Source organism: Oncorhynchus clarkii, chromosome 1, assembly GCF_045791955.1.
Source record: "Oncorhynchus clarkii lewisi isolate Uvic-CL-2024 chromosome 1, UVic_Ocla_1.0, whole genome shotgun sequence".
Taxonomy (NCBI): Eukaryota; Metazoa; Chordata; class Actinopteri; order Salmoniformes; family Salmonidae; genus Oncorhynchus; species Oncorhynchus clarkii.
In genome coordinates this window covers 84,424,609-84,440,571 of record NC_092147.1, presented here as the reverse complement: position 1 = coordinate 84,440,571, position 15,963 = coordinate 84,424,609, and the positions used below count along the sequence as shown (strand labels likewise).

Sequence of the window (15,963 nt, the reverse complement as noted above, 5' to 3'; positions counted from 1 at the left end):
ACACACACACACACACACACACACACACACACACACACACGGATTTAGTACTGTAGATATGTAGTAGTGGTGGAGTAGGGGCCTGAGGACACACAGTGTGTTGTGAAATCTGTGAATGTATTGTAATGTTTTTAAAATGGTATAAACTGCCTTAATTTACCTGGACCCCAGGAAGAGGATCCATAATAAATACAAACCCCTTTCTGAAGGCTCTGTACGCTAGCTTGCTGTGCTAAAGCCTATAGCCATTATTAGCTTGCTGTGCTAAAGCCTATAGCCATCATTAGTTCTGGGAGCTAATGCTGTTCTCAGGGAAGGTTACTCATTTCTTAAGTGTGTGATTCACCAAACTACCACCCTTACACACCCCCTCACACACACTCCCTCACACACACTCCCTCACACACACTCCCTCACACACACACACTCCCTCACACACACATACACACACCCTTACACACCCACACACACACACACACACACTCCCTCACACACACACTCCCTCACACACACACACTCCCTCACACACACATACACACACACACACTCCCTCACACACACACACACTCACACACACACACACACACTCCCTCACACACACACACTCCCTCACACACACACACACATACACTCCCTCCCTCACACACACACCCTCCCTCACACACACTCCCTCCCTCACACACACTCCCCCTCACACACACACACACACTCCCTCCCTCACACACACTCTCCCTCACACACACTCCCCCACACACACACTCCCTCACACACACACATACACACTCCCTCACACACACTCCCACACACACACACACTCCCTCACACACACACACTCCCTCCCTCCCTCTCACACACACACACACACACGCACACACTCCCTCACACACACACACACTCCCTCATACACACACTCCCTCACACACACACACTCCCTCCCTCACACACACACACTCCCTCACACACACACACACACACACACACACACACACTCCCTCCCTCCCTCACACACACACCCTCCCTCACACACACACACACACACTCCCTCCCTCACACACACTCCCACACACACACTCCCACACACACACTCCCTCACACACACACATACACACACACTCCCTCACACACACACACTCCCTCCCTCCCTCACACACACACACACACACACTCCCTCACACACACTCCCTCACACACACACACACACACACACTCCCTCACACACACACACACACACACTCCCTCACACACACACACACACTCCCTCACACACACACACACTCCCTCCCTCACACACACACTCCCTCCCTCACACACACACTCCCTCACACACACACTCCCTTCCTCACACACACACTCCCTCCCTCACACACACACTCCCTCCCTCCCTCACACACACACTCCCTCCCTCACACACACACCCCCTCCCTCACACACACACCCCCTCCCTCACACACACACCCCCTCCCTCACACACACACACACACCCTCCCTCACACACACACACCCCCTCCCTCACACACACACACCCCCTCACACACACACACACACCCCCTCACACACACCCCCTCACACACCCACCCACCTGTCAGAACAGTCAGTAGATGCTGAGACACTCTGACCTGGTTGGTCTCTTCAGCACAAAACAACATCAGCTGACGCAGGCACACTGACTCACACTCAATGAAACAGAGACTCATGCAGCTACAGTCAGCTGTACATACACATGATACACACGTATGAATAAACACAGTTACACACACAGATTGGAGGACTCTTGCCCAGATGAAGCTGAGCAGCACACCTGAGTCCTAGTTATAAAGAGAGCATCCTAGTTCATTCACAGACAGGAGAACAGCAATGTTAGTAGGTACACACACACTCACTCGCTCACTGTCTCACTCACTCACTCACTGTCTGACTCACTCACTGTCTCACTCACTCACTGTCTCACTTACTCACTGTCTCACTCACTGTCTCACTCACTCACTGTCTCACTCACTGTCTCACTCACTCACTGTCTCACTCACTCACTGTCTCACTCACTCACTGTCTCACTCACTCACTGTCTCACTCACTCACTGTCTCACTCACTCACTGTCTCACTTACTCACTGACTCACTGTCTCACTCACTGTCTCACTCACTGTCTCACTCACTCACTGTCTCACTCACTCACTGTCTCACTCACTGTCTCACTCACTGTCTCACTCACTGTCTCACTGTCTCACTCACTGTCTCACTGTCTCACTCACTCACTGTCTCACTCACTCACTGTCTCACTCACTCACTCACTCACTGTCTCACTCACTCACTGTCTCACTCACTCACTGTCTCACTCACTCACTGTCTCACTCACTCACTCACTGTCTCACTCACTCACTCACTGTCTCACTCACTCACTGTCTCACTCCCTTACCTGAACAAGGATCATGTTCAGCTTTCCAATGTATACTTTCTCTTTCTGAAAAGATAAATGAGAGCGGTGTCAACATGCTGTTATCATCCCGGTAACAATTACCAGCTCCATCTGACCGGGGAGTTTATCCTCATATTAACATGACATGTCTCAGCCCTCACCTCAACCATTGTAGCATCCGACGACGTCTTGATAATTAGTCCAACAACATACTTTTTAATACCTGCAGAGACAAGCAGAAACAACAGGATCAGATCAGAGACCAGCAGAAACAACAGGATCAGATCAGAGACCAGCAGAAACAACAGGATCAGATCAGAGACCAGCAGAAACAACAGGATCAGATCAGAGACCAGCAGAAACAACAGGATCAGATCAGAGACCAGCAGAAACAACAGGATCAGATCAGAGACCAGCAGAAACAACAGGATCAGATCAGAGACCAGCAGAAACAACAGGATCAGATCAGAGACCAGCAGAAACAACAGGATCAGATCAGAGACCAGAAGAAACAACAGGATCCGATCAGAGACCAGTAGAAACAACAGGATCAGATCAGAGACCAGCAGAAACAACAGGATCAGATCAGAGACCAGCAGAAACAACAGGATCAGATCAGAGACAAGCAGAAACAACAGGATCAGATCAGAGACCAGTAGAAACAACAGGATCAGAGACCTTTAGAAACAACAGGATCAGATCAGAGACCAGCAGAAACAACAGGATCAGATCAGAGACCAGCAGAAACAACAGGATCAGATCAGAGACCAGCAGAAACAACAGGATCAGATCAGAGACCAGCAGAAACAACAGGATCCGATCAGAGACCAGCAGAAACAACAGGATCAGATCAGAGACCAGCAGAAACAACAGGATCAGATCAGAGACCAGCAGAAACAACAGGATCAGATCAGAGACCAGCAGAAACAACAGGATCAGATCAGAGACCAGCAGAAACAACAGGATCAGATCAGAGACCAGCAGAAACAACAGGATCAGATCAGTCAGCCTCCACCAGAGCGTACAGGGCACAGGTTTGTACACAACACTTCCTTACAGAGCAGGTAACAACATAATCAGTGACCCAGAACACAGTGCTGCTTCACAAGGTGTGAATCTAGAATCTACTGAACCAACAGCTGGGCATTGGCTGATCCACATATCTGCTTTAGTGGAACCTAGTGAGCAAGCAGAGCATTGATAGGCGTCTTCTGCTTGCTGTCATGCATACAGTTACTGTGTAATGTAGCTAGCTGCTGAACTGAACTGACACTGGCTGCTTTTAAACAAGCTGCACATAGACCACCTACTAGTCTGTACAGCGGCATCATTATTAACCCTTATTTGACCAGCTACGTTGATGAGAACACATTGTCTTTTACAGAAACGACCTGGAGAAGAGTTACAGGGGAGAGGGGATGAACGAGCCAATTGGAAGCTGGGGATGATTAGGTGGCTATGATGGTATGAGGACCGGATTGGTTACTTAGTCGGGGGGGTCCAAACCGTTGTAAAACAGAATTTTTTTTACAGCGAAAACAAGACTTTCTATTGGACAAATTAGGGGGGGGGGGGGTCCTCCCCGGTTCTGTTTGGTTCCAAGTCTCCCCGGTTCTGTTTGGTTCCAAGTCTCCCCGGTTCTGTTTGGTTCCAAGTCTCTCCCCGGTTCTGTTTGGTTCCAAGTCTCTCCCCGGTTCTGTTTGGTTCCAAGCACCCTAACTCTTACCATAGTGCCATGACAGTAACTGAGTAGAAATACAGAAGGGTGGAGAAATTCAACAACAGGTGTGTCCAGGTCGTCTTCATAGCAGTCAAGCTTAAACAGATCTCACTCTGGGTTTTCTAAAGCTAACCAGCTTCAGGTAGCTTTACATAACTTCGCAGCAGTTAGGAAAGCTAAGGCTAGCTTTTTCAAATATATTTTTTTATCCTGTAGCACAAACTCAAAAAAGTTCTGGGACACTGTAAAGTCCATGGAGAATAAGAGCAGCTCCTCCCAGCTGCCCACTGTACTGACGCTAGGTAACACTATCACCACCGATAAATCCATGATAATTGAGAATTTCAATAAGCATTTCTCTACGGCTGGCCATGCATTCCACCTGGCTACCCCTACCCTGGTCAACTGCCCTGCACCCCCCACAGCAACTCGCCCAAGCCTCCACCATTTCTCCTTCACCCAAATCCAGACAGCTGATGTTCTGAAAGACCTGCAAAATCTGGACCCCTACAAATCAGTCGGGCTAGACAATCTGGACCCTCTCTTTTTAAAATTATCTCCCGAAATTGTTGCAACCCCTATTACTAGCCTGTTCAACCTCTCAGCATCGTCTGAGATCCTCAAAGATTGGAAAGCTGCCGCGGTCATCCCCCTCTTCAAAGGGGGAGACACTCTAGACAAACAGATCACCAACCATTTCAATCCCACCGTACCTTCTCCGCTATGCAATCTGGCTTCCGAGCTGGTCATGGGTGCACCTCAGCCACGCTCAAGGTCCTAAATAATATCATAACTGCCATCGATAAGAGACAATACTGTGCAGCCGTATTCATCGACCTGGCCAAGGCTTTCGACTCTGTCAATCACCACATTCTTATCGGCAGACTCAACAGCCTTGGTTTCTCAAATGACTTCCTCACCTGGTTCACCAACTACTTCTCAGATAGAGTTCAGTGTGTCAAATTGGAGGGCCTGTTGTCCAGACCTCTGGCAGTCTCTATGGGGGTGCCACAGGGTTCAATTCTCGGGCCGACTATCTTCTCTGTATACATCAATGATGTCATTCTTGCTGCTGGTGATTCTCTGATCCACCTCTACAGCCTACAATGACATTCTAGATGATAAACATTACAGGGCCACACCAGTAGATTATAACTGTTTCCTGATAAACATTACAGGGCCACACCAGTAGATTATAACTGTTTCCTGATAAACATTACAGGGCCACACCAGTAGATTAGAACTGTTTCCTGATAAACATTACAGGGCCACACCAGTAGATTATAACTGTTTCCTGATAAACATTACAGGGCCACCCCAGTAGATTAGACCTGTTTCCTGATAACATTACAGGGCCACACCAGTAGATTATAACTGTTTCCTGATAAACATTACAGGGCCACACCAGTAGATTAGAACTGTTTCCTGATAAACATTACAGGGCCACACCAGTAGATTAGAACTGTTACCTGATAAACATTACAGGGCCACACCAGTAGATTATAACTGTTTCCTGATAAACATTACAGGGCCACCCCAGTAGATTAGACCTGTTTCCTGATAACATTACAGGGCCACACCAGTAGATTAGAACTGTTTCCTGATAAACATTACAGGGCCACCCCAGTAGATTAGAACTGTTTCCTGATAAACATTACAGGGCCACACCAGTAGATTATAACTGTTTCCTGATAAACATTACAGGGCCACACCAGTAGATTATACCTGTTTCCTGATAAACATTACAGGGCCACACCAGTAGATTATAACTGTTTCCTGATAAACATTACAGGGCCACACCAGTAGATTATAACTGTTTCCTGATAAACATTACAGGGCCACACCAGTAGATTAGAACTGTTTCCTGATAAACATTACAGGGCCACACCAGTAGATTAGAACTGTTTCCTGATAACATTACAGGGCCACACCAGTAGATTAGAACTGTTTCCCTGATAAACATTACAGGGCCACACCAGTAGGTGGTAGCTGAGAACACCAGTCAGCAGGAGGAGAAAGTTGCAGAAGTTGTAGAGAAAACACATCATTACACTTTTGTTGTGCGTCGGTTTAACAACAGGACATGAAACTAAATAAACACTGTGCCTTTACAATAAATCCACAACATAGCATATGGCTGGAGATACAGTTCAATAAACTACATTTCCCTATTTGTCAAAACGTACTGTGTACAGCCCACTAGCAGTAGTAAGATGCAGGCAGTAGTATGGGCCAAGTCAGTGTCATAAATATATTCAGTAGCACAACTATAGTGAGTAGGGTAACTATAGTGAGTAGGGTAACTATAGTGAGTAACTATAGTGAGTAGGGTAACTATAGTGAGTAACTATAGTGAGTAGGGTAATTATAGTGAGTAACTATAGTGAGTAGGGTAACTATAGTGAGTGGGGTAATTATAGTGAGTAGGGTAATTATAGTGAGTAGGGTAATTATAGTGAGTAGGGTAATTATAGTGAGTAACTATAGTGAGTAGGGTAACTATAGTGAGTAGGGTAACTATAGTGAGTAGGGTAACTATAGTGAGTAGGGTAATTATAGTGAGTAGGGTAATTATAGTGAGTAACTATAGTGAGTAGGGTAACTATAGTGAGTAGGGTAATTATAGTGAGTAGGGTAACTATAGTGAGTAGGGTAATTATAGTGAGTAGGGTAACTATAGTGAGTAGGGTAACTATAGTGAGTAGGGTAATTATAGTGAGTAGGGTAATTATAGTGAGTAGGGTAATTATAGTGAGTAGGGTAATTATAGTGAGTAGGGTAACTATAGTGAGTAACTATAGTGAGTAGGGTAATTATAGTGAGTAGGGTAACTATAGTGAGTAGGGTAACTATAGTGAGTAGGGTAATTATAGTGAGTAGGGTAACTATAGTGAGTAGGGTAACTATAGTGAGTAGGGTAACTATAGTGAGTAGGGTAATTATAGTGAGTAGGGTAACTATAGTGAGTAGGGTAACTATAGTGAGTAGGGTAATTATAGTGGGTAGGGTAACTATAGTGAGTAGGGTAACTATAGTGAGTAGGGTAACTATAGTGAGTAGGGTAATTATAGTGAGTAGGGTAACTATAGTGAGTAGGGTAACTATAGTGAGTAGGGTAATTATAGTGGGTAGGGTAACTATAGTGAGTAGGGTAACTATAGTGAGTAGGGTAACTATAGTGAGTAGGGTAATTATAGTGAGTAACTATAGTGAGTAGGGTAATTATAGTGAGTAGGGTAACTATAGTGAGTAGGGTAATTATAGTGAGTAACTATAGTGAGTAGGGTAATTATAGTGAGTAACTATAGTGAGAAGGGTAATTATAGTGAGTAGGGTAACTATAGTGAGTAGGGTAACTATAGTGAGTAGGGTAATTATAGTGAGTAGGGTAATTATAGTGAGTAGGGTAATTATAGTGAGTAGGGTAATTATAGTGAGTAACTATAGTGAGTAGGGTAATTATAGTGAGTAACTATAGTGAGTAGGGTAATTATAGTGAGTAGGGTAACTATAGCGAGTAGGGTAACTATAGTGAGTAGGGTAACTATAGCGAGTAACTATAGTGAGTAGGGTAATTATAGTGAGTAGGGTAACTATAGTGAGTAGGGTAATTATAGTGAGTAACTATAGTGAGTAGGGTAATTATAGTGAGTAACTATAGTGAGAAGGGTAATTATAGTGAGTAGGGTAACTATAGTGAGTAGGGTAACTATAGTGAGTAGGGTAACTATAGTGAGTAACTATAGTGAGTAGGGTAATTATAGTGAGTAGGGTAACTATAGTGAGTAGGGTAATTATAGTGAGTAGGGTAATTATAGTGAGTAGGGTAATTATAGTGAGTAACTATAGTGAGTAGGGTAATTATAGTGAGTAACTATAGTGAGTAGGGTAATTATAGTGAGTAGGGTAACTATAGTGAGTAGGGTAACTATAGTGAGTAACTATAGTGAGTAGGGTAATTATAGTGAGTAGGGTAACTATAGTGAGTAGGGTAATTATAGTGGGTAACTATAGTGAGTAGGGTAATTATAGTGAGTAACTATAGTGAGTAGGGTAATTATAGTGAGTAGGGTAACTATAGTGAGTAGGGTAACTATAGTGAGTAACTATAGTGAGTAGGGTAATTATAGTGAGTAGGGTAACTATAGTGAGTAGGGTAATTATAGTGAGTAGGGTAATTATAGTGAGTAGGGTAATTATAGTGAGTAACTATAGTGAGTAGGGTAATTATAGTGAGTAACTATAGTGAGTAGGGTAATTATAGTGAGTAGGGTAACTATAGTGAGTAGGGTAACTATAGTGAGTAACTATAGTGAGTAGGGTAACTAGTGGGTAGTGTAACTATAATGAGTAGGGTAACTATAGTGAGTAGGGTAACTATAGTGAGTAGGGTAACTAGTGGGTAGTGTAACTATAGTGAGTAGGGTAACTATAGTGAGTAGGGTAATTATAGTGAGTAGGGTAATTATAGTGAGTAGGGTAACTATAGTTGGTAGGGTAATTATAGTGAGTAGGGTAACTATAGTGAGTAGGGTAACTATAGTGAGTAACTATAGTGAGTAGGGTAATTATAGTGAGTGGGGTAATTATAGTGAGTAGGGTAATTATAGTGAGTAGGGTAACTATAGTGAGTAGGGTCATTATAGTGAGTAACTATAGTGAGCAGGGTAATTATAGTGAGTAATTATAGAGAGTAGGGTAATTATAAAGAGTAATTATAGTGAGTAGGGTAACTATAGTGAGTAATTATAGTGAGTAGGGTAACTAGTGGGTAGTGTAACTATAGTGATTAGGGTAACTATAGTGAGTAGGGTAATTATAGTGAGTAGGGTAATTATAGTGAGTAGGGTAACTATAGTTGGTAGGGTAATTATAGTGGGTAGGGTAACTATAGTGAGCAGGGTAATTATAGTGAGCAGGGTAATTATAGTGAGTGAGTCCCCTCTCCTAACACACACACACACATTCAATGTGACGGCTGTGGATGAGATCCCCTCTCCACACACACACACACACACACACACACACACACACACACACACACACGACGGCTGTGATCACACACTATCAGAAAGTCTGACGGTCTGTGAGATCAGATTGAAAATACCTGTTCTTTGACTTGACTCTTGTCGTGTGTGAAAAGGCCATTTCACAGAGACACAGTTGATCCAAAGGAGACCTTCACCTGAAGTGTGCAGGATGAAAAGTAGACCTTCAGCTGAAGTGTGCAGGATGAAAAGGAGACCTTCACCTGAAGTGTGCAGGATGAAAAGTAGACCTTCAGCTGAAGTGTGCAGGATGAAAAGGAGACCGTCTCTTGATCTTGCTTTCAACTCGATGTCATTTTGCAATTCAATTATCTCCATGTCAACTCCGACAGGTAAAGCAAATACTATCTGGAACGTGTCAGACACCTCCTCAATCTGAACGGGGAGGAAAAGGGTTCAAATAAATAGAACAACCTCCCCTGTGTCATTGAACTCCTGAAAACACCTGTTGGATTCAGATGACAGTTTCTCCAGGTGGGGAACAGAATTCTTGCAGGAGAAAAGCATCTTTGTTTTCCGATGTTTTGCAACACTTCCTCCAGGTTGGGGGGAAGTGCACCGGCCTTCCATTCCTCAGCTGAAAGGCCTTGGTCTTAAAAGGCAGTGACAGCTCTGATCATGTGTATCACGTCTTTGTCTTTTCCCCGAAGCTCATAGTTGGAGCTGGTTCAGATTGGCTGTTTTGTCCATCATCAGACAGTCCGTCCCTCACGCTCCTCACTTCGTGACTCCAGAAATGATTTGATCTCGGGCAGCAAGTCAACCAATCGTTTGCAGTACTTTCCCGCGACTCAACCACCTTACGTAAGCGTGGAGAATCAGGTCGTCGTATGCGGCATCAAACTCAACTAATAAAGATTTAAACAGGCGGTGCTGAAGTCCTTTTGCGCTAATCGAATGAACAATCATAACGGCAAGTGTCATGACATGAGACGAGTCCACAGCTTTACTAGTTAGTGCTTGCTGATGGATCACACAGTGATTGTTGAAAAACTCTGGGAAAATCGGGATCACCACGGCACAGTGCAACGAAGCCCGAATGCAGCCCACGCATTTCTGGTGTCCCGTCTGTAGTGATCGCTACCAGCTTATGAATGGGAATGCTGTGATCATGCACATAACGTCTAAACTCATTGTTTAAACGAGCTTCCCCCAGGTGGTAAGAGTAGCGAGAGTAGCGTCTGCCACGCTGATCCTCAACACTGGGGCCCCTCAGGGGTGTGTACTTAGTCCCCTCCTGTACTCCCTTGTTCATCCACGACTGCGTGGCAAAAACACGACACCAACACCATCGTTAAGTTTGCTCAATGTGAGCAAGACAAAAGAGCTGATTGTGGACTACAAGAAAAGGCGGGCCGAACAGGCCTCCATTAACATCAACGTGGCTGTAGTGGAGCGGGTCGAGAGTTTCAAGTTCCTTGGTGTCCACATCACCAACGATCTATCATGGTCCAAACACAACAAGACAGTCATGGACAAAGTCTTTTGCCCCTCAGGAGACTGAAAATATTTGGCATGGGTCTCCAGATCCTCAAAAAGTTCTACAGCTGCACCATCGAGAGCATCCTGACTGGTATGGCAACTGCTCGGCCTCCGACCGCAAGGCGCTACAGAGGGTAGTGTGTATGGTCCAGTACATCACTGGGACCAAGCTTCATGCCATCCAGGAACTATATAATAGTCGGTGTCAGAGGAAAACCCATAAAATTGTCAGAGACTCCAGTCAACAAGACATAGACAGTTTTCTCTGCTACCACATGGCAAGCGGTACCGGAGCGCCAAGTCTAGGACCAAAAGTCTCCTTAAACAGCTTCTACCCCCAAGCCATAGCTGGCTACATTCTTTCTTTGACAAACATTAGAAATATGAAGGCCATGCATCGTTTTAGTAAATAATACCTTGCTTTTTCATCACAAAAGTATTTAGTGGTGTGGCTGTCAGCCAAATAAAGTTGCACTTCTGTTGTCCTCTGATGAAAAGTTATTTTCTGCCAAATGTGTTGCACTAATGTATTTTCTGTGAAGGAAAACTATAGTTACATGTCCCTGATCACTAAATTGAAGCCAAAATAAAAAAAAACAGCTGACTTTCAACATAAAACACGACCCCTGTCAATACACAGCTTGACTCCTGCTTTCTCCCATTGTGCTATTTACAAACACATGACTGACTCAACTGTTCTGGGGAACTACGGTAAGCTTCATAATGTAAACTAATGTGACAGGTGAAATGAAGAACCCAACCTGCTTTATCTCCTAACCTATTCCACTGCAGGTATTTACTTAAAAAAAGTACCTAGAAATATTAAAATGTTATTGAAAAACTTCAAAAGAAATACAGTATAGACTGTATTGAAAAACCATTCGGTGGCTAGTTCCAAATACCCCGGTACACAGTATACCGCCCAAGTCTAATATACACACTACCTAGTGAAGAAAATGATTAAAATGTTGCCGTGACTGGGATTGTACAATAAAGACAGAGCCGTATTGGTCCCTAAATTGATCAGATCTCCTGTGTAGCTGATGCTAGATCTTCCACCAACATATTGAGCCTTGGCCTGTCTGTCGTGGCTTTCCATCTCCATGTTTTAACTAAGATTAACATGCTGGGACGGACGGATAGACTCACACCAGTGGTCGCTGGCTTCGCTAAAAAAGTTACAGCACCAAGTCCCTTTGCAATCCCTCAACTAAACAGCATGTTTTATTCTTCCCTCCTAGCGTTTCCCTTGTGTTCTGCCAGAGACAGAACCCAGCCTTTCTGCAGAACAGGACTCAGCCAAGCAGAAAATGAACCGGCGTGCTTAAGAGGGGAACACGGCCCAACTTGGCAACCGCACGTTGGCCGGGTTAAGGGGGAGAGAGAGAGAGGGGGGGGGGGGGGGGGGGGGGTGTCGCTGCCTCCACAATTAAGACGTCTTGAGTTGTCAAGAGCAATATTCCAAAGGACAACTGATTCTCCCCATGGGTTCTTCTCCAACTCTTAATGAGCAAGAACATGCCTCTTAAGAGACAGAGCAATGAAACTAAGACACAGATACAGTGTTCAAATTCACCTACGGTAGTGTCAACACGCATTCTAAAGGCTGATGTCCTGTTCCACCCTGTCCTCAGACACGAGGTGAGGGAATGGTTTGGTTGGCGAGGGGGGGGGGGGGGGGGGGGTGTCGCTGCCTCCACAATTAAGACGTCTTGAGTTGTCAAGAGCAATATTCCAAAGGACAACTGATTCTCCCCATGGGTTCTTCTCCAACTCTTAATGAGCAAGAACATGCCTCTTAAGAGACAGAGCAATGAAACTAAGACACAGATACAGTGTTCAAATTCACCTACGGTAGTGTCAACACGCATTCTAAAGGCTGATGTCCTGTTCCACCCTGTCCTCAGACACGAGGTGAGGGAATGGTTTGGTTGGCGAGCGAGGCTGAGAGGGGCGAAAGGTGATTGATTTACAACAATCTGGCCTTAATGCCCACCTGGTACAGCCAGGAGAAGACTGGCCACCCCTCAGAGCCTGGTTCCTCTCTACCCAGTACAGCCAGGAGAGGACTGGCCACCCCTCAGAGCCTGGTTCCTCTCTACCCAGTACAGACAGGAGATGACTGGTCACCCCTCAGAGCCTGGTTCCTCTCTAGGTTTCTTCCTTCTAGGGAGTTTTTCTCTAGACACTGTGCCACTGGGCTCCCGAGTGGCACAGCGGTCTGAGACACTGCATCTCAGTGCTAGAGGCGTCACTATAGACACCCTGGTTCGAATCCAGGCTGTATCACAACCAGCCGTGATTGGAAGTCTCATAGGGCGGCGCACAATTGACCCAGCGTCGTCCGGGTTTGTCCGGTGGAGGCCGTCATTGTAAATAAGAATTTGTTCTTAACTTCACTAGGGTAGGGGGCAGCATTCAGAATTTTGGATGAAAAGCGTGCCAAAATTAAACTGCCTGCTACTCAGGCCCATAAGCTAGGATATGCATATAATTAGTAGATTTGGATAGAAAACACTCTAAAGTTTCCAAAACTTAAAATAATGTCTGTGAGTATAACAGAACTGATATGGCAGGCGAAAACCAGAGGAAAATCCAACCAGGATGTACTATTATTTTGAAATGCTGTTTTTCCATTGAAAGCCTATCCACCATACAAAGACTTAGGACCCAGTTCACGATCTCTATGGCTTCCTCAACATGTGACCAGTCTTTCGGCACTGTTTCAGGCTTTTACTCTGAAAAATGAGGGAGATACAGCACTTTCAATGAGAGGACAGTGGAAATTTCCAGACCTGAACCAAGCACGTGATCGGGAACATGCATTTATTGTTTACCTTTTCCATTGACGAAGCTTTTGTCCGGTTGAAATATTATTGATTATTTATGACAAAAACAACCTGAGGATTAATTTTAAACATCGTTTGACATGTTTATATCTTTTATTGTACTTTTTTGACTTTTCATCTTGGTTTTGAGAGCGCGCATTGTGCCTTTGGATTTCTGAACTAAACGCACCAACAAAACGGAAGTATTTGGACATAAAGATGAACTTTATCGAACAAAACAAACATCTGTTGTCTAACATGGAGACCTGGGAGTGCCACCAGATGAAGATCATCAAAGGTAAGTGATTCATTTTAATGCAATTTCTGACTTTTGTGACACTCTCCATGGTTGGAAAATGGCTGTGTGGGTTTCTGTGTTAAGGTGCTGACCTAACATAATCGCAAAGTGTGCTTTCGCCGTAAAGCCTTTCTGAAATCTGACACAGCGGTTTCATTAAGGAGAAGTTTATCTGTATTCGTATGTTTAACACTTGTATCTTTTATCAATGTTTATGATGAGTATTTCTGTAATTTGATGTGGCTCTCTGCACTTTCACCGGATGTTTGTTTGAGACAATGCATTTCTGAACATAACACACCAATTTCAAATGAGGTTTTCGGACATAAAGAGGAACTTTATCGAACAAAACACACATTTGTCTAACATAAAGTCCTGTGAGTGCCATCTGATGAAGATCATCAAAGGTTAGTGATTAATTTAATCGCTATTTCTGACTTTTATGAGCCCTCTCCTTGGCTGGAAAATGGCTGTATGGTTTTCTATGACTAGGTGCTGACCGAACATAATAATTTGGTGTGCTTTCGCCATAAAGCCTATTTGAAATCGGACACTGTGGCTGGATTTACAAGAAGTTTATCTTGAAAATGGTGTAAAATACTTGTATGTTTGAGGAATTTTAATTATGGGATTTCTGTTGTTTTGAATTTGGAGCCCTGCAATTTCACTGGCTGTTGTCGAGCTTGTACCAGAAAGGTTAACTAACTTGCCTAGTTAAATAAAGGTTCAATAAATTAATTCTGCATTGCTTGCTCTTAGGCTGGGTAACTGTCATGCCCTTAGTGACAACTGCTGACATAAAAGGGGCTTTCTAAAAATAAATGTGATTTATGCAGGGGCAGCGAGGCTTACCTTCACACTGGTTTCTGGGTAGAATCTTCCATCTTGTTTTGATAACTGTTTCCAGAATCTGCAGAGCATAGTACTGTAACGCACAAGGAGAGAAACAGCGCTAGGTGACAGTGGTCATAGCAACGCTGAACATTAAAAACATGGTGTATATTTTGGAGCAACAGAAACAATTAAAAAAACATGAATTGAGCCTAAAAACAAATCTATAGATTTTTTTCAACCTTTTCAATCGGATTGAACTACATTTCATGCAGATTTTTTAGTAAGTAAACATTTCAATAAAAGTGCTATTTTAGTTTTGGTCTCTACGAGCCACCGTAGGGCTGAAGGCATGTAGAAGTCCTGCTGTTTCTCCCAGGACCACACCAGAAGGTGAACGACTGAGGGGAAGAACACTAATACACCTCACAACATTTGTTTCGTTCAATACTACTGTTTTATTTGGTTTTTAAAAGTGACAGATTCTGCATGTAATAAAGAATACTATATAAAATAAAGATATTACTATTATTACCACCGCACCATTGTTTTTAGTTACGTCAAACCAAGTAGCCTGAGAGACATTGCAGGTTTGGTATAAAAACTTAGTCTAAGCAATTGGGTTTAAAAGGTTGTCAGCAGGATTAAAATGTTGTTTTAGGAACCACCAGGGTAAGACTGGCGTCTTACTGCACCTAACAAACCTCTAACCTCACAACAACCAAAATAATCAGGTTGTGTGTGCATCCCAAATGGCATCATATCCCTTATATAGTGCACTACCAGCTCTGGTTAAAAGGAGTGCACTATATAGGGAATAGGGTACCATTCTAGACACGGACCCAATTTTCACCTTAAACTGGTGTGTCTCAAAAGAAACAGCAAGACCAGCCACAGGTTTTCATTTGTCCTATATCTATCAAATTAACTATATACTTTTATAAAGTCAGGTCAAAAATAAACATTTAAAAACGACTTAAATGTTACAAAATACTGTATTTTTTTATTTGGTCTGTTGTTATTTGGATCAACAGTATTTCAACTGCAGGGATCACTGTTTCAAAAGGTGGAAGACAGTAGGGATCACTGTTTCAAAAGGCGGAGGACAGTAGGGATCACTGTTTCAAAAGGCGGAGGACAGTAGGGATCACTGTTTCAAAAGGTGGAAGACAGTAGGGATCACTGTTTCAAAAGGTGGAAGACAGTAGGGATCACTGTTTCAGAAGGTGGAAGACAGTAGGGATCACTGTTTCAAAAGGTGGAAGACAGTAGGGATCACTGTTTCAAAAGGTGGAAGACAGTAGGGATCACTGTTTCAAAAGGTGGAAGACAGTAGGGATCACT

General features: G+C 43.8%; 1 protein-coding gene across 1 annotated transcript in view; it reads right to left on the bottom strand.

Annotated features, from left to right (window-relative positions):
* The window catches only part of LOC139413450 (exportin 1 (CRM1 homolog, yeast) b), a 71,815-nt gene that overhangs the window by 39,360 nt on the left and 16,492 nt on the right, over window positions 1-15,963 (bottom strand). The window contains exons 4-6 of the mRNA XM_071160872.1: window positions 14,641-14,713; window positions 2,574-2,635; window positions 2,413-2,457 (exon numbers count right to left, since the gene is read on the bottom strand). Of these exons, the coding sequence (XP_071016973.1) occupies window positions 2,413-2,457; window positions 2,574-2,635; window positions 14,641-14,713 (180 nt within the window). The remainder of the gene's footprint in view (window positions 1-2,412; window positions 2,458-2,573; window positions 2,636-14,640; window positions 14,714-15,963) is intronic.